This window comes from Cebus imitator, unplaced genomic scaffold, assembly GCF_001604975.1.
Source record: "Cebus imitator isolate Cc_AM_T3 unplaced genomic scaffold, Cebus_imitator-1.0 Scaffold573, whole genome shotgun sequence".
Classification (NCBI taxonomy): Eukaryota; Metazoa; Chordata; class Mammalia; order Primates; family Cebidae; genus Cebus; species Cebus imitator.
This window is the reverse complement of record NW_016107888.1, coordinates 1,051,671-1,071,499: the sequence shown is the minus strand read 5'-3', so window position 1 is coordinate 1,071,499 and position 19,829 is coordinate 1,051,671. Positions and strand designations below refer to the sequence as shown.

Sequence of the window (19,829 nt, the reverse complement as noted above, 5' to 3'; positions counted from 1 at the left end):
TTAGTAGAGACGGGGTTTCACCATGTTGACCAGGATGGTCTCGATCTCTTGACCTCGTGATCCACCCGCCTCGGCCTCCCAAAGTGCTGGGATTACAGGCTTGAGCCACCGCGCCCGGCCCCCACTTTAACTATTTTAAAGCATATGGTTCAAGCCAAGTGTAGTGGTGTGGCGCCTGTAGTTCCAGCTGGTCAAGAGGCTGATGCTATGCTCCTTGAGCCCAGGACTTTGAAGGCAGCCTGGGCAACATGGCGAGACCCCCTTCTCTTAATAAAAATATACAGCTCAGTGGCATTAAGTACATTAACAATATTGTATGACCATCACCACCGCCATCTTGTTCTAGAACTTGTTCGTTACTGCCACACAATTTTAGCACCTAATTGTTCCCTAGTGTTCAGCTGCATATTAAATATTAGGTTTGTAAGAGATAAACAAGACTCAGTTCTTGTCCTCAAGGACTTCACAGTCTAGTGAGAGAAACCTAATATTTATGATTACAATGTGGCAAATTACATGTTAGAGCTCCCCATCGTTTAATTTCATTTATTCAATTATTTTAAAATTATAAAATTAAAATCCAAGAATTTCATTTCATTTATTTATTAATTTAATTTAATTTATTCAATTATTTTAAAATTGTAAAATTAAAATTCAAGAATTTTAATTTTACCTTGAAAAAGCAAAGTAACTTTTTGTTAGGTTAACATTGAAGTTGTCATATCATTCCACACACTGAATTCATTTAGGCTAGACCGAAGTCTTTAGTCTTTTTGATTTAGGTCATTGTGGGACTCACAAATCCTCATGCCCTATACTTGATGACAAGAAGGAAATTAGAAAGTTGATATTTTGATTTAAAACCAAATTATGAGCTATTCCTTCCTAATGAAGCAGGGAGATCTGTGAAAACTATGATTAGAGAGAACTTAGTTGTTTTCAACTACTATTTGTTGAAATTGTTATTACTTATTTTTAGTTGCAGTGACAACTTGCTTGATTATGATCAAATACAGCATTGTACAGGCATGTTTATCTCTCTTGGCAGATCATCTTGAGGAATAGTTGTTTTTGAAACTGTCAAGAGCTTATTTTTAATTCCTTGAAAAGCTGGGAGGTATCACTTGATTTAAAGTTTAATGTCTTAGCAGTTTAGTTTAATGTTAGCAGATTGAGCAGTATATAGGTTTTATTTTCATTACTATGACTTGTTTTCTTCATCATTAAAGATTTAATGCAATATTGCTTATGAAAGTAAAACAGGCTGGGTGCAGTGGCTCATACCTATAATCGCAACACTTTGGGAGGCTGAGGTGGGCGAATCGCCTGAGTTCAGTAGTTAGAGACTACCCTGGGCAACATGGTGAAACCCCATCTCTACTAAAATACAAAAATTAGCTGGGCACAGTGGCACGTACCTGTAGTTTCAGCAACTCAGGAAGCTGAGGCACAAGAATCACTTGAGCCTGAGAGGCGGAGGTTGCAGAGAGCTGAGATCATGCCACTGCACTCCAGCTTGGGCTACAGAGAGTGAGATTCCGTCTCAAAAAAAAAAGGTAAAACAGCATGGCTTTTTGTTTATAAGGTTGTGCAGTCTTCCTAATGTAGTCAGTCTAAAAGAGTTGGTGTCCCAAATGGTCGATAGTGTTTTAGTTTACAGTCTCAACACTTGTTAGGAGAATAAAAGTTCAGATTACTAGGCCTAGATTCCTAATAAGTTGTGTTTTGTATTGGTTGAAATAGGGTCTCATTCTGTCACCCAGGATTGGAGTGCAGTGGCTTGATCATAGCTCACTGTAGTCTCAACCTCCTGGACTTAAGTGATCCTCTCATCTCAGCCTTCTGAGTAGCTGGACCTGCAGGTTCATACCACAATGTATGGCTAATTAAAAAAAATTTTTTTTGTAGAAACAGTGTCTCACTGTATTGCCCAGGCTGGTCTTGAGCTCTTGTCCTCAGCCTCCCAAAGTGCTGGGATTGAAGGTGCGAGCCACTGTGTCTGGCCCTAATACATTTTTATAATTTTTTTCTTTCTCTTTTTTTTTTTTGAGACACAGTCTCGCTCCGTTACCCAGGCTGGAGTGCAGTGGCATGATCTCAGCTCACTGCAACCTCTGCCTCCCAGGTTCAAGCAATTCTCTTGCCTCAGCCTCCTGAGTAGCTGGAACTACAAGTGCGCACCACCATGCCCAGCTGATTTTTGTATTTTTAGTAGAGACAGAGTTTCACCATGTTGGCCAGGATGGTCTCAATCTCTTGACCTCATGATCTGCCCGCCTCGGCCTCCCAAAGTGCTAGGATTACAGGCATGAGCCACCACACCCAGCCTATCTCAGTTCTTTAACATGGTTAGCAATTCTAAGTTCTGTCTTCATTAATAATTCACTGTATGATCTCATGCAGATCATGTCATATTTCTTATTCTTTGTACCTTCATTTGGAAAATGAAGAACTTGAACTAGACACTCTTTCATGTCATTTCTTGGTCTAAAATTTCACAAATTTACAGATTTAAGCTGAATTAAAGTTACCCTATTTAAAAAAGCTGGTTCTTTAATGTTAACACAAAAACATAAATACCATCAATTCCCACAAAAGTAAGGTATTAACAACAACCACAAGTAATCCCTGGCAGTGAAGTGCAAAACATTTTTCACCTACCCCCAAAATAAATGTAGTCTCATCACAGTGACAGGAACACCAAGTGAAAGTAAACAAAATACTGAGTGTCACTGGAGTTGGTGATAACTTTTCAGATGGAAAACCAGAGGCACACCCATGAAGGAAATAATTGGTAGGTTAGACTTTATTAAAATTTAAAACTTCTGTTCTGCAGAAGACACCATCAAGAGAAAGAGAAAAGACAGTTTAGCAATTTCTTACAAACCTAAACCTATCTGTACCATTCAATCTCGCAATGACACTCCTTACTACTTAACCAAAGGAGCTGAAAATTTAAGTCTACACAAAAAACCAAAACATGATGTTTATAGCATTATTTATTTGTAATTGCCAAAGCTTGGCAGCAGTCCAGATGTCCTTCAGTAGATGAATGAATAAGTAGACTGTGATATACAAGACAGTGGAATATTATTCAACACTAAAAAGAAAGCCATCAAGCCAGGAAAAGACATGGAAGAACCTTGGATACATATTCAAGAATGTGTGAAAGAAGCAAATCTGAAAAGGCTACACAATAGTGGCAAATATATGACATCCTGGAAAAGGCAAATTTGTGGAAACAGTAAAAAGATCAGTGGTTGCCAGGAGTTTGAGGGGAAGAAAGTAAAGGGATAAATATGTAGTCACCAGGGATTTTTTGAGCAGTGAAATTATTCTCTGTAATGCTATAAAGGTAGATAAATGTCACTGTACATTTGTCAAAACTCATAGAACTACACCAAGAGTGAATCTTTTTTTTTTTTTTTTNTAGAGACAGGATTTCACTATATTGGCCAGGCTGGTCTTGAACTCCTGACCTCAGGTAATACACCTGCCGTGGCTTCCCAGTGTTGGGATTACAGGTGTGAGCCACTGCACCCGGCCCATTTTTATAAATTTTTTACAAGTTGGAATTTGTGGTGTGGTTTTGATTGTCTACTGAAAAAGAATGATTGTAGTGTCCTTTTAGTAAATAAATAAATAAATGTTAAAAATAACGTTTAGTTTGGTTAGGCTATTAATAAATTTGACACTTAACTGCTTTTGAAAAATAACTGTAATCATCTTTTTTCAGGGTAATCACTTTGATCAGTATGAGGAAGGACACTTGGAAATTGAACAAGCATCACTTGACAAGCCTATTGAATCGGTAAGATAATCAGTGCGTAATTTTGGGTCTTAGCCAGTTAGTTAGGTAGTGTTCGTGTGACACTTGATGTGAATGAAGTTAAACTTATTAATAACCAGTAGTATAGTTTAGAGTTGTTTTCTTGCATGCCAAATAGAGTTTGGGATATAATCTCATATTTAATATGTTGGGAAATCAGTCCAAAAAAATCTAGAAACATTAGAATTTTGATGGAAAAATATCTTTTTGGCCCATACTGATACTTTGTTGAAGGTAGCAAGTTAAAGTTTAGCATTTTGTGAATTGAATAAAGGAGTAAAATGTATTTTGATCCTTTTATAGCTTCACCTTTCCCAGGCAGTGTAATTATGTATGAAATGTTCGTACATAAATAGAATATGTATGGGAAAAAATTTTTTTCAGTTATATAAGAAACAGTTAAGGAATTATGTGTTTTATTTACCAGACTCTTGTGAAACATGGCAAATTTGGTCTCTGTAGCTTAAGAAATGTCTGGTTTTTGTCAATAGCTGATTTTTTCTATCTTTTCACAATGCTTAGTTTTGGGCACTGATAATATCAAGTAATAGAACAAGGAGATTTATTTACTGGGCTCTTAGTTTTAAAAAAACTTCTTAATTTTTGAACATTATTTTCATTTTGAGAAACCCGTGATTTTTAAATAACACAGTCCATTGTTAAAATGTCTAAACTTGTCATTGTCAGCATTTACTATTTGTGCTTAAGTGTACATATTTAATAAGGGTTTCAGTGAGTTATTGGTAAAACTTGAGTGGGGAAAAAAAGTCAAAAAGGGAATCTTAATCTTTATAACCGTCATGACAAGCCCCCCTTCTCCTTAAGAAATACTAGCTTCTTTCTCAGGAAAATAAGAAGGCAATTTAGAGAATATAGATATTTTAACTTTAGCTTTTATTTTCAAAACTGTAACATAGTAAAGGATCAACATATATTTATGTTCCTAATTAGGTTGGTGTTGTGTGTGTTTGTATGTGTGTTTAGATGTTTACAGAAATTTACACAACTTGGGGTGTTCGACATTTTTCTTCCACAGCAGTTGGCCCATATTAGCTAAGCTGCCATGATCTGGTTTGTATTGCACGGTCTGCCTTTTTTTAATTTCTTCTCTAGGGTTTCTTTCTCCCCACCTCCCTTTCTTATTTCTGTCTTTCTGGTCCAGTGAACACTGCATATAGTACCTTCTGTCTTAATGTGCTGGCATGATGCTAGACTTAGGCATGGCAGTTATTGATGACGCATGTGATAATGCTGCAGAGGGAGAATTCTCATCAGATTTTCACTGAAAGCTTAGTCTTGTGTTTTGATATAAGGATAAAATGCCAAGCCCACTTTGCTAAGTTAAAAATCAGTGGTTTGTGCCTTGCTCTGTATTATTTTGGGGATTATCACAATAAAGGCAAAATTTTATAATGAAATCTGTAGGCTAGACAGTATCTTATATTTGAAAAATAATATTTTCATTTTAATTAAAAAAATTGGAAGGTCACAGTTTAAGAACAGAGCTGTCAGAATCAACTCCCCATTACCATATTCTACAAGGTGCATGGTTGGTTAATATTCTTATGCAAGCTATAATTCTGTGGATACTCAACAGTAGCAGGAAATTTAATTAGATGAAATTTGCAACCTAGTATTCATTATTACTGATTTTTCGAAAATTTGTTCCTGTGGCACATGAGGCTAATGCTACTTTACCTCTCAACAATGTCCAGGACTTTTTCTAGCACATATCCTAGGGAGAATACTATCAGAGGCAGCCTAATTGAGTAATCGTTGTTGAATAATTTCCTTAAAGTAGGAGTAGAATTGATATATGCCTTATTTATTAAATAGAGCTACCTTCTGCACTTAAAATAGCAAATAGTATATAGTACTCAGGATGGATATTTAATTTTTTTAAATAAATAAATGCATGTTTAGAAATGTATATTAATCATTACACTTCTAATGAAAATTTACTTCTGAAAGATAAATATATGCATTATTTGTGATACGGTAGTTTAGTTTGTAGGAGACAGCTTCATAACCTACATTGTGTTAGATAGAAGTGGGACACAGGATCTGGGAGACTAAACAAAGATGTAAGAAAAAAAAAATAAGTAGGACACATAGGATAAGAGGGATCTTGTTTCTGTTGCCTGATCATTTGGGAGTAACATTTTAAGTGTTCTCTTTCTTTCTTTAACATTTTTTTTGAACGTTTTTTTGGTCACAGAAAATTTAAAGTTTTAAGAGAAACTCCTAAGTGATTGGCATCAAAGTAGGTAGTGTTCCCTCCCTCCCACCAAGCAAAAGAAGCCCCCTATCACCTAAGGAATACCCACCAAATAATAAGTGAATATTTAATTATATGGCTGGCTGGCTCTGTTAAGTGGTTTTGTTTTTAGGGGAAAATGGTGTTGCTTCTAACACAGAAAGAGTGCTGAATTAAAATCTTTCTCTGCAGCAATATCTATTGAGAGGTGCTGACTGTTTTGCTACAGCATGCAACTCAAAAGTGGCTGGAAATATGCAGCTTTGGGAGTCTACAGATCATTGCAGGAGCTAAAGGTCTAGTCATTTTTTTTTAACCAAAGGTAATCTGCAGCAGCTGGTAACCATGGAAGTCTCTGCACAGGTTTGTGCCAAGAATATGCCTATGTGAAGGGTTATTGTGAGTATAGGATTAAGGACTTTTTATTTTGTAGTAGGCTAAATTTGATGCAAACCAGCAAGATGGGAAATGAGATATGAAGATGCAATAATGTGTTATGCTTTTAGTGAACTTCTGAAGCCTAGATTTGTTAGTGAGATATTGATATTTCAATTTTAATAGGTAAATGTTTAAAGTACATCAAAATCCAGCATTTGTAAAGCATTTCATAATTTTTTTGAAAAGTTTGTCTTCCCTTTTTTACTTCAGTCACATACCTTTCAATGAAGTTTTTCCTCATGAAAAAAAATTTTTTAAAGAAAATTATGGAAGAATTGCTAAACAACTTGTTTATCTCTATTAAAAACAAGTTGGAAAGTATTAACATTTTATTTTTATTATGAAAAATTTTTTGAATTTAAGTTTTAAAAATTGTTATTGCTTTATGAGATATTTAGGTCCCAAATGTTATAACCTCCACGTATTTAAAGACAAAATATTTAGAAAACAAAACTTGATCTAAAGCCATAGCTCTGTCTAGGATTCTATCACAGAAGAATTAGTTGGTGTTATTTAGGATATATGGTCCTTTGTGGCCTTTATCATAGTTAGAAGCTGAGGAATCAGGCCAGGCATGGTGGCTCACACCTGTAATCCCAGCACTTTGGGAGGCCTGTGGGGGCGGATCACGAGGTCAGGAGTTCAAGACCAGCCTGACCAACATGGTAAAACCCTGTCTCTACTAAAAATACAAAAGTTAGCCCAGCGTGGTAGCGTGTGCCTGCAATCCCAGCTACTCAGGAGACTGAGGCAGGAGAATTTGCTTGAACTGGGGAAGCAGAGGTTGCAGTGAGCCGAGATTGTGCCATTGCACTTCAGCCTGGGAAATAGAGCGAGACTCTATCTCAAAAAAGAAAAGAAGAAGAATATGAGGAATCAGACTGGAGAATGACCTTAAGCTATATAGAAGGCAAAGTGCCTGCATCATAGACTTAAAACATGTTGTTACTGTTGTGATTGGAAGTGCAACTACCCATCAGCCATTAGTTGGTCCTTGCTCTACCTGACTGATTAAAATTCTTTCTTTATGGTTGTCAGGATGACCTAACAGGTTTAAAAATTAGTGTAAGCTTCAAGCTCCAGTTGCTGTTGTTTCATTTGTACATCTTAAGGATTTGGAAGTATCTGTATAATTGGGTTTTGTCATGTTGCATATCTGTCTAGATCTGTGGACTCCACTAGTTCCAAACTGTAACTCTATAAGACTGCTGATTTGACATTTAGCAGTGACCATATGTGGACTGCACTATAAATAATGTGCTTCTTGGAGCTGAATGGTGTAGCATTACTATATAGCTTTTCTCTCTAGTCTTCATTGTGTCATCTGTAGTGAGCTATAGATTTTTTTTTTGGGGGGAATTTTTACAACTTGTTTGCATGGGTTCACCTAGTAGCATTGGTTCTTGCTTATATCTTTAATACACAATCAGCAAAGCTTACAATCCACTCAAGAGACTTACTATTTTGTCACTTGAAATTGGGCTAAATGATATAAATTAAATGTGGCTGTCAACTAAAACAAAATTGAGTATAGAATTAATATTCATCCAGTCATGGACATACCTGTAGCATAGTTTTCTCTTGAGACATAATAAGCTGTTTCCTACTCTAAAACTTGCAGCCAGCTTTATACAGAAAAGTAAATTTTTTCTTGTATTTTGGCAGCCTCCCATCATGTACATTGGTGGTGCTGTTGCCAAAATGATCGTTGTTAACCGTGGTGGCATACAGCTTCATGGAGCAGAAAGTTTCTACTTGGTATTTAATTAACAAATAAAAATGTTGAGGAATGTGTAAAACAGTTAATAGTGAAGTATTTTTAAATTGCTGGTATTGTGTTTTTAGCATATTGGTAGTTGTTTATAATACAGATTTCTCATTTTCACCAAAGATCTTCCTGTTTAAAAATTGTATCCCTTTTCTCACATGTTTATTAGAGAAGAACAAATGATAAAAAATGCAGCATTTTAATGATATATTTATGTCTAGGAACAGGGGGAGAAAAGGTGATAAAGTTTGAGTTTTCAGCTTAGCTTCATGGTTTAATCAGAATTAGAAGAACTTCATTTCCAACCAAAGAACAAGCCACACAACCACCATTTTGGGGTCTTGAGCAGAGAAAGAAAACAAATAGGTGGTTTGTGAGAATGCATAATTATGTAGAAAACCAGCTTTTCTACATAATAAATAAGTTATTTGCAATTCTCCCATCAACATTTAAATTATATCAAGTTGACTTGAGAAGAAAAAAATATATAAGCAGCCTACCTCTATCGTGCAACTTTATTAGTTGTTAACCAGAGTTTTTACAAAGAAAAAAATTTCTGTAATTTATTTTTGGTTCTATGAGATTATAATTAAATCCCAAATTATATATTTTATTTAAGAAACAAAAGTCAAAAGATTTTTAGTCATTATTATAGTAATTGAAATTAAAGAGTTACTTTTTAAAAAATTATTTTTAAAAATAATTACTTTGGAAATAAATTGACTGGGCATGGTGGCTCACACCTGTAATCCCAGCACTTTGGGAGGCCAAGGTGGGACTATCACTTGAGCCTGCAGGTCAAGGATCCAGTGAGCTGTGACTGTGCCACTTCACCCCAGCCTGGGTGACAGAGTAAGACCCTGTCTCAAAAAAAAATAAAAGGAACAAAAAAATTTAGTGTTTATTTCCCTTGTTCTGTCTAGATTACCTGTTTCAGCCATAAGCTACTCGTGCCAGCTTAATGTTATAAATAGCATTCATGGGCCAGGCATGGTGGCTTATGCCTGTAATCCCAACACTTTGGGAGGCCAAGGCAGGCAGATCACTTGAGGTCAGGAGTTTGAGACCAGCCTGGCCAACATGGTGAAACCCTGTCTGTACTAATAATACAAAAAAAAATTGGCCTGGTATGGTGATACACATCTATAGTCCCAGCTAGTCAGGAGGTAGAAGTTATAGTGAGCTGAGATTGCATACTGCATTCCAGCCTGAGCTACAGAGTGAGACTCCGTCTCAAAAAAAAAAAAAAAAAAAAAAAAAAAAAAAAAAAAAAAAAAAAAAAAAAGAAGAAGAAGAAGAGAGAAAAAAAAAAAAAAGCATCCATGGAAATAATTGGCAAAAATCACAGTCCTAAACAGAGAGAATAGATTGCTTGTTTCCCACAGACTGGTTATTGGATTTCTTGTTCTTTTCACAGAGAAAGTTTTGATCATTTCAAAGGCAGACAAGTCTGGTTTGTTTTACTTTGTTACAAATTATTTTGTTGTGCCTCCTTGTGTTACCCATCATCCTTAGGCCTATTGGATTTTTGATGAGTGTTTATAAAACCTTTTTTCTTAGGAAGAGGGACCGTACTGAATGCTAGCCCTTTCTGCAGAGTCACAGAGCTGCCTTTTTTCCTACAAAAACAGGTAGTTTGAAATGATAGGAAGGGTCCAGATTTTCTGTGTTGGTCATTTATTTACCCCAGGAGGTTGGTGAGGGAAGGAGAGTCTGGGAGTTGTGTCTATTGTTTCTGTTGCCTTTGTTGTGATTGGAAGGACTTAAAGTGGTGTGTTAAATATTTTATTACAGACCCTGAGAAAGTGGATTTAATTAAAGAACAGTTTTAACCTAAAGTTTTAGAAGAGAAATGCCACTACCATATTCTGTCAATAATTTTTTTCTGAGAAGGTGACAGCCATCCTCTTGAGTGGTTTTGTAAAAGTGGTGCTAATGTGTATAACCTTAATTTTTTTCTTTTTTTCTCCCTCTCCCTTTAACATTTGCTTTTCCTTTCACTGTTGTCAGTCACAACACGCTGCTCTTGAATCTCTCAGCTGGTCTTGACTCGTGAATTTACTTATGCTTTCACTCTTTAATAAATACATTACTTGCAAGCAGTGAATTGAAAAAAAAAAAAAAAAAAAAAAAAAAAAAAACGACCATTAGTGATTGGACAGTTTCTTACTTTGTGTTACATTTAACTGTTCTTTTGACAGCCCAGTTTTTAAAGCCAGGTTCGTATGGAAATGCTTTCACTCCACTTGCACTGCTTTTGGAAATAGCATACTGCTTCATCTGTCTGTTTATTTTAGTGCATTCATAATATAACACAGTCAGCATAATGTCTCATCTCCGCTTAGCCAAAGATTGAGTTTTCTTTAAAAAACAACAAAATGGGGGGGGGGAGCAACAATTTTTGTCAGCATTGTTTAATACCTAAATTTTGGTGCCAAATATAGTTACAACATGCGTCTATTAAGAGATTAAACAATTACTTAATAAACCATATACTCTCAGAGTCATTCTGCCATTGTTGTCCTTTCTAGAATTATTCAGTTGTAGGAATTATGATATGAAATAAGGATTTTCTGCACAGGTAAGTTAGTAGCAATATAAGGGCCTGTTTACCTTTGTTTTCTGCTAACATTACTTATATTGAGATTTTTAATCTTTTCTTTTTTAGGAGGTAATAAAGTTATAAATAGACACTGAGCACTGGGTAAGGGAATGCTTTTCCTGACAGTTCAGTTAGTGGGGGAGAAGGGAAGAAGCCTCAGCAGCAGTAGTGTTGTATTAAGCTTTTGTGATGTGTAGTAATGTGGAAGTCATCCCTTGGAATCAGTAGTGTTTCTAATTCTTTCAGATTGTATGACACAAAAATAACTTGCAGCAAACTTTGTACGCCATAATGATTTTATATGTATATTTAAAACAATGTATGTTTTGTTTTACAAACCAATTTTTCATTATAATTTGCCTCCAGTTTTTGTTTTTAAAAAAGTATCCTGGGTTGATGCCTGTAATCCCAGGACTCTGAAAGTCTGAGGAGGGAGGATTGCTTGAGCCCAGGAGTTCTAGATCATCCTGGGCAACATAGTGAAACCTCGTCTCTACAAAAATTTAAAAAATTATCCAGGCACAGTGGTGTGTGCCCATATAGTCCCAGCTACTTGTGAGGCTGAGGTAGGAGGATTGCCTGAGCCCTGGAGAATTTTACCACTGTACACCAGCCTGGGGAACAGAGTAAGACCCTGTATCAAAAAAAAAAAAAAGGTCCTGGTTTTGCCCCATCAATGACATCAATGAAATAATCAGCTGTTTAACCCAGTTTTCCAGGTTGCATGCTATCATAAACTTGTAGAAGAAAATTGTCCTTAAAAAAACAAACAAACAAAAAAAAACCTAGAGCATTTGGAAGCCTTAATCTTCTTCTAACTTCTGAGAAGATAACAGTAAAAAAAAAATGTTTTTCTTTCCTCTATGAGTCCACAGAGCATTTTATCATTGAATGTGGAGATATAAGACAGTTTAATGTGCAATATTTGGTTTTAATGCAGAAATTTGTGGTTTGGTAAGCTTGATAAATTGATTTCAAGAAATAAATTGATTTCAAAAATCAAGAAGATTTTCAAATGGTTTACCTTTGTTTTCTGCTAACATTACTTATATTGCAACTTTGAATCTTTTCTAGATTAATTACTATAAATTACATTTTAATATATATAGAATACTTTGTGTTTAGAATTTTTCAGTGTTGTCCTTTGGATGAATAGCATCATTTTTTCAGGTATAGTTAGTGTTTATTTTAGCCTTGTCTTAGTACTTCACAGTAACTATAAAAAGTAAAGAACTGGACAAAGCTGCAGATGTTTCCAATAGCTTGACCCCTTAAACAAAAGCTGACATTTAATTGTTGTTTCTAGCATTTCTTTCATGCAGTTTACATTGAAATACCTTTTCCAGTGTGCTCCTGAGAAGATGAGACATTATGTATGTTGGTTTCTCCCCCTACATGCACTAATGGTTCTTTACTGTTAACTTATTGCTAGGCCTGTTTCATTCTAACATCTTAGCATTTTTGTTAGACTACATGTTGAAATGCATCACTCAGTCTGTGCTTGAGCTCATTTTATTTTTCTGTTTAATCAACTTAATTTCTTGTTTTACTAACCTCACTGTTTTTTCAGTTTAATATTGGCTGCATGCTAGTTAAATATTTATATTATATATATATTATTATTTTTTAAACCAATCAAGTCTAGCCTGGATTTTGCTCTGATTGTTTTTTCATTTCTAGTGGTGGGGCAGTCTTACACTTACAACTTACTTTGTATCATGAAAGCCTGACACATAAACAAAACAACTAAACACAATGTAGATTTTCTTAAAAAACAAAAAAAAAACACAAAACTTAAAGTGGTGCTGTTTAGGTGGTGGATATGACTGTATAAGTACCTTGATTTTATGCTTTTTAATGTTATTTTAAAACTTCATAAATGTATTCTTCCCCTTTTCCCTTTCCCCTTTTTCTCCATTTTAAAATGTTATGTGCAAAAGTTGCCCAGCACACCATCAGAAAGGACCCGTACCCCATATGTTTTCCCATATAAAATACTAGCCAGCTTTTCTTTTTACATTAATGTCCCTCTTATTGGGCACATTTACTCTATTATTAGCACCTTTTTGCATGCATATATGTAGAATTATCTCTTGCTCATCATCTGTTTTAATGTCTCTAGGAAGGGAAGAATATATTATTGGAATATTTTTGGTTTGTCTTTCTGTTCTATCTGTCAGGATAATATTGGACACCGCTTACTCCAGAAACATGGGTGGAAGCTGGGCCAGGGATTGGGAAAATCTCTTCAGGGTAAGTGTTTACATTTACCAAAGAAAAAGAAAGAAAACCGTTTCTGATGTGGGTCTTGTACCTGAATATATTTGTTATGTTTTTTAAAAAAGTGCTTGGGTTCCCCCACTGCCTTTTCCCCTTAGAATAGTCTATTTTTCCTATAACTGTATTTTAAGTCACTGTTAAGCCTCTATATATGCCAATAATTTGCAAGAGTAAGCTGCTGTAATCGAAACTTTCAAGTCAAACATACTGTGTGGCCCAGACTATTTTAATTTTTTTTTTTTTTTTTTTTTGATTGAGGTGTTGGGTGGGTGGAGTAAAAGGAATGCAGAATATCAGAGTGTGCTTTCTTTGTGCTATTTAGTAATGTTGTGTTGTGGCTTCAGTATTATAAAGAGAATCATTCAGCAGCAGAATTTAATTTTTGTCCTTTTAAATTCACCCTGAAGTTGTGCCCTGGCTCTTGCTGTGTGATAAGAAATCTATGTAGTGGTAGAAAGAAAAATTAACCCCCATGAAACATAAAATGAAAGCGGAGGTTTCTTAGGGCTCTCTGAGCAGAACAGTTCTCAGTTCCTATAAAGGTATAGAAAATGTATGGTTTAAAGTTTCCATTGCATTTGTTACTGTATTTATACCAGTCATTTGGATCTAAAAAAAAAATACTAATATTTTGTCTTCTGAGTTCTCACTGGTTGGAAACCAACCAACTGCGTTCATTTTTTAGCTCTCTCAGATTCAAGAGATACTGTTTGTTCTTTGCAGATGTGATATGAATGCTACCTCAGAAATTATGGGAATTGGCCAAGCACTGTGGCTCATGCCTATAATCCCAGCACTTTTGGGAGGCCAAGGCAGGTGGATCATGAGGTCAGGAGTTCAAGACCAGCCTGGCCAAGATGGCGAAACCCTGTTGGAACTAAAAATATAAAAATTAGCTGGATGTGGTGATGCATGCTTGTAGTCCCAGCTCGGGGCTGAGGGAGAGAATTGCCTGAACCCGGGAGGTGGAGGTTGCAGTGAACTGAGATTGCGCCACTGCACTCCAGTCTGGGTGACAGAGTGAGACTCCGTCTAAAAAAAAAAAAAAATAGGAATCATTGTGCCTCTACATCTGATCATGCAGAAGCTTATTGTATAAGGGCATCTTTGGGGAGATGTGTACTACTGTTAACTAATTCTTTGAATTTTGGAAATGGATTTTCATAGTTTGAATGCCAAAGTCTTATCAGCTCGAGTGTGTTGAGAGGAGCACAATGACAGGTATAATGGCTCATTCCTGTAATCCCAGCAGTTTGGGAGGTTAAGGCTGTAGGATTGTTTGAGGCCAGTTGTTCAAGATTAGCCTGGGTGACATAGCGAGACCCCACCTTGGTTTTTTGAAAAAAAGAATAAATTAATAAAAGAGAGCGAAATCAAGAGGACAGGGCTTGAAATAGGATGATTCCATTATTAAAACTTTTAATTTTAAATTCTACTTCTACAAATCTGTTCATTGGTGACACATGGGAGATACTCAATAAATATATTTTAATGAAATATATTTCATTCAGTAGCAGAATTACTAAGCATTAACCTGTTCTTTTGGGCAAATAGGAAGATTTCATTATTTTTAAACTTATTTTCCAGTGGCACAAGAAAGAACTCTTTGCAAACAATACAAAGAATACTCTGATTAAGAGCAACTCATAGGGCATAGACCACAGGTTTTATAAGAGCCCAGAAAAGAGAAGATAATCAGGACTGAAATTGAGATGGCTTTTTGACGAATTTGTCCCAGTGGTTTGCATAGTTTTAAGTGTTGGATTGAATTGAATGGAGGTGATTGCTTTAGGAGAAGGCCAGAAGACTGGATTTGCTCTTCCCTCTAATTTGAAATACCTCTTCTGTTCAAGGATGCCCAGGAGCAATTGTTCAGGCACACAAGGTGCGGCCATTTGATAGTGGCTAGCAAATCTGTTTGAATCCCAGAATTTTTCATGTTAAGCATCAGAGACTTTAAAGTACAACTAGAGGCCGGGCACAGCGGCTCATGCCTGTAATCCCAGCACTTTGGGAGGCTGAGGAGGGTGGATCACAAGGTCAGGAGTTTGAGACCAGCCTGGTCTACATGGTGAACCGCCTCCCCCTCCCCGCCACCGCAACTGCCATCTCTACCATAAATACAAAAATTATGGGTGTGGCACGAATCTGTAATCCCAGCTACTCAGGAGGCTGAGGCAGGAGAATCGCTTGAATCCAGGAGGCGGAGTTTGCAGTGAGCCGAGATCACAGCACTGCACTACAGCCTGGGTGACAGAGCAAGACTCCATCTCAAAAAAAAAAAAAGAAGAAAAGAAAAAATAGTAAAGTAAAATACAATTAGAGCCTGCAGAGAGAAAGGAGGGGGAAGAGATAGGTAATGTATTTAATAAAGGATAGGTAAATGGCTGCTTACTTACCTCCTTTGGGTGATCCAAAATTATTATCAATTTTTGTTTTTAAGGAGATTTTAGGTAGGGTGCTGTGACTCATGCCTGTAATCTTAGCACTTTGGGAGGTTGAGGCAGGAGGATCACTTGAACCCAGGAGTTTGAGAACAACCTAGGCAACATAGACATGATCTCTGTCTTTCCCTGCACCCCCTGCCAAAAAAAAAAAAAAAAAAAAATAGGTGTGGTAGTCCATGCCTGTGGTCCCAGTTACTCAAGAGGTTTGAGGTAGGAGGATTGCTTGAGCCCAGAAGGTCGAGGCTGCAGTCAGCTGTGATCGCACCCTGCACTCCAGCCTGGGTGACAGAGTGAGGCCTTGTCTCAAAAACAAAAACAAAAACAAAAAAAAGTTTAGAATTTTGGTTCTCTTTAAACTTTGAGCTTCTTGAAAAGAGGAATTAGGTCTTATCCATATTTTATCTCCATCTCCATGGTAACAGGTATATATGGTAGGTAGTCAATAACTCATATATCTATTCATTTAAAAATTCAAGGGAAATTTAAAGCTAATTTAAAGGGGTTTTTTTTTCTTTTAATTGTTAAAAATCAGGTAATATAGCCGGGTGCAGTGGCTCGCACCTGTAATCACAGCACTTTGGGAAGCTGAGGCAGAAGGATTACCTGAGGCCAGGAGTTGAGACCAGCCTGGGAAATATAGCAAGACCCCATCTCTACCAAAAAAAATTTTTTTTAATTTTCTGGGCTTGGTGGCACACACCTGTAGTCCCAGCTACTAGGAAGGCTGAGGTGAGAGGATCGCTTGAGCCCAGGAGTTGAAGGATGGAGCGAGCTATGATTGGGCCATTGCACTCCAGCATAGGTGATACTGTCTCTGTTTAAAAAAACAGAAAACCCAACAATTCACCCTTTCCAAAACATATAACATAAAATTTAACATCTTAACCATTTTTAAGTGTACAGTACTGTAAAGCATATTCACATTGTTGGTGCAAAGTCCATCTGTTTTAAATGATTAGTGTCTTTATTCTCCAAAAAGAATGGAGCCTTATTCTGTTTCCAGCATTAAGAATTGAGTTTGTTTCATAACTGGCTGTTTATTTCCTACTGTCAGATGCGACAATGTGCAGGCATTGTGCTAGTTTCTCTCACGTCTCTTTCTGTAGTACCCACATAATTTAACCTAGAATATATCCACGTTTATGGCATATTGAGGCAATTTATGACAGACTTCTTTAACTGTACTAAACCTTTGGTATATATAACTGCTCAAGAAAGCCCTGTCGCTCTGGTGTAAACAGTAATGCCTCCTTGGTATTTTATAGACTAGGCATTGCATGTAATTTCTGGGCTTATGCTTTTGTAAGTTCTTTGCATTGACTAGTTTACTGTCAACTTCCCTTTTTATTTGAGTTTAGGGCTAAACATATCTAACATGCAACCACCCACTAAAATTTTAAGCTTGGTCCTTTTGGGCTTTTTTTAATCAAAGGTTGAAAAATTATTTTGACCCATGCAAGGCTTTTGCCAACAAAAGTTGCAGTCCTTGGGGCTCCAGTGCTAATGTCTTGTCACTGAATAGATTGGACAATAGGGCATGCAGACTCTGGAATGAAGTTGTGTGTGGCAGGATATAAAATTGTACTTTGTAAACCGAGTTTATTTTTATACTCTCATTCACGTTTTGTTCTCCCTTAGTGTTATATGTGGCAGATAAGTGATTGTTAATATTAAAAAATAAAAGACCTCAAAGTCAAGAATGATACTAAAAAATATATAAAAATAAAAGACCTTAAGAAAAGTGTATTGATAAGATAGCTAAAGGAAACAACACACACAAAAAAGCACTACCGATGAGAAATGTTATGAACAATTATTTGTTATAGAAGCAGAGGATGTGTTCAATTCAGAATAAAACAAGAGTGAATGATAGTTATATTTTGTAGCATTTGGATTGGATTCAGTTCTGGAAATTGTTTCATAACCTTTTGGCAGCTTTGTAATAGAATGTAGTTAAAAATTTTTATTTTTCTGTGAAATACGTTTAGTCATAGGTGTAGCCCAGAAGTGGTGCCTGAACTTTCTTGGTTACATTGTATAAGAGCTATTTGATGATTTGGCTGATTCTTTGGTCACAGATAAAAGTTTAGCTACTGGGGAAAATGAATGGGATCTAATATTATTTCCTGTCTAGAAGGTTTGATCAATACATTTAGTCAACCAACAAATATTTACCGACCGAACATTACCTTCTAGTTGTACCAGCTATAAATACCGTAAGACATGATAAGACATGGCTCCTGACTTCAGGCTTACTTTCTGTTCCCTTAAGTCTTGCTTTTTTTAACTGCTGTAAACCTTTGAGGTTTCCTCAAAGCCAAGGATGATGTTTTCTGCTTCTGTGTACTTTCACGCTTAAATTAAGTATGTGATCAGTCTAAATATTGAAGTAAAAATTGTTTCAACCTCCTTGTGAGTAGGGAGTCTCACTAATTTTTGTGTAAAAGTACTTGGTACAGGACATAATGGCATTTTGTTAACATTTAGAAATACAAGAACTCAGTTTGAGTTTGGCACTATCATTTCCTATAAGGGAGAAGTTACCATTACTGAATTATTTTTCTCAGCAATAAATGGCAATTACAATTTCTGCTTGTCTTCTTAAAGAGTAGTTATGAAGACAAAATAAGCTAACTCACATTATCCTAACTGTAAAAATGCCATAATATGCTTATTTATTAATACCTATTTGTAGTACATAGTTATTTTAACTGAATTAGAGATTATCCATCCTTAGGACTTCCAAGATTAATAACAGTAGTCATCAGTATGCTTTATATGTGATAGATGCTGAACTTCAGGATCTGTGCTTTTGATGTTATATGTGTTTTAGGGCCCCTAAATCCCTAATTTTGGTGTCCATTTCACTAATTCTGAGCTCACTAGTCATCTCTACTTGTGAGTCTAACTTCTGAAAAATCCAACATCTAGAAAGAGCCTCAGTAGCGGTGTCGGGACAACTGAATAACAGCCCAGAAATTTAAAAGTTGGATCCCCATTGTTGTTCCTTACCCCACATAGATTCCAGATGAATGAGAGGGTTAAATGTAAAAAATGAAATCATAAAATTATTAGGATGAACAATGGTAGAATTATTATCTTGAAAATAATATTTGAATAAGAAAAGCTTTTCTAAGTTTAACCCACAACTTAGAAGCCATTAAATAAAGGATAAGGTCAGGCACAGTGGCTTACACGTGTAATCCCAGGACTTTGGGAAGCCAAGGTGGGAGGATCACTTGAGGCCAGGAGTTCAAGACCAGCTTGGGCAACAAGACCCCATCTCTACAAAAAAATTAAAAAATAGATTAGCCAGGCATGGTGGCATGCATCTGTATTACTAGCTATTTGGAGGGCTGAGACGGGAGGATCCCTTCACTCCAGGAGTTTGAAGTTGCAGTGAACTGTGATTGTGCCACTGTACTCCAGCCTGGGCAACAGAGCAAGCCTGTCTCACAAAAGGAAAGGATAAATTTGGCTATATTTCATCGTAAACAAAGTCAACAAACCTACTGGGGAAAATATCTGCAATATCTCATTTTAGGCAAAGAACAACTTTCCTTCAGGTATTTATCAGTTTGAGAAAGACCAGAGTTAGCTTGGTAAGATTATGGAGAAATAGGTACTTATATCATAGCGATGAGAGTATAAATTGGCGAAAACCACTACAGAGAACAAGTTGGATTACTTAGAAGTTAAAATGGACATATTCTTGAATCCAGCTTTTTTTTTTTTTGAGACAGAGTCTTGCTTTGTTGCCCAGGCTGGAGTACAGTGGCATAATCACAGCTCACTGCAGCCTTGATCTCGTGGGCCCAAGCGATCCTCCTGCCTTAGACTCATGAGTAGTGGGGACTACAGGTGCATGCCACCACTAAATTAGTCACGTCATGCCTGGCTAATTTTTAAGATATTTTTTGTAGAGACGAAGTCTCACTATGTGGCCTCAAACTCCTGGGCTTATGTGATCCTCCCACCTTGGACTCCCACAGTGCTGGGATTACAGGTATTATCCATCATGCCTGGCCTATTCATGTAATTAACAAAATTTTTAGGATATAAAATTTTTAAGCCTTTTTTCCTGGTTACTAAATAATTAATATGATTGTTAACACACAGTTGCTTCCTGTGTAATAACATGTACATTCCTTTTGTTGATACTGAAGCAGCTTTTTCAAAGTTTTGCTAGTTTTTTTTTTTTTTTTTTT

The 19,829-nt window shown here is 36.3% G+C and overlaps 1 protein-coding gene across 12 annotated transcripts in view; it reads left to right on the top strand.

The window, feature by feature from the left end:
- The window catches only part of GPATCH8 (G-patch domain containing 8), a 103,121-nt gene that overhangs the window by 17,766 nt on the left and 65,526 nt on the right, over nucleotides 1–19,829 (top strand). For 3 of the 12 annotated variants that reach the window (XM_017516096.2, XM_037734095.1, XM_037734096.1), the window contains exons 2-3: nucleotides 3,737–3,811; nucleotides 13,075–13,147. In XM_017516096.2, coding sequence (XP_017371585.1) covers nucleotides 3,737–3,811; nucleotides 13,075–13,147 — 148 coding nt within the window. Of the gene's footprint in view, nucleotides 1–3,730; nucleotides 3,812–4,865; nucleotides 4,901–10,493; nucleotides 10,512–13,074; nucleotides 13,148–19,829 lie in introns of those variants that run through there. The other 9 variants (XM_037734097.1, XM_037734098.1, XM_017516097.2 and 6 more) reach the window with 7 other exon arrangements.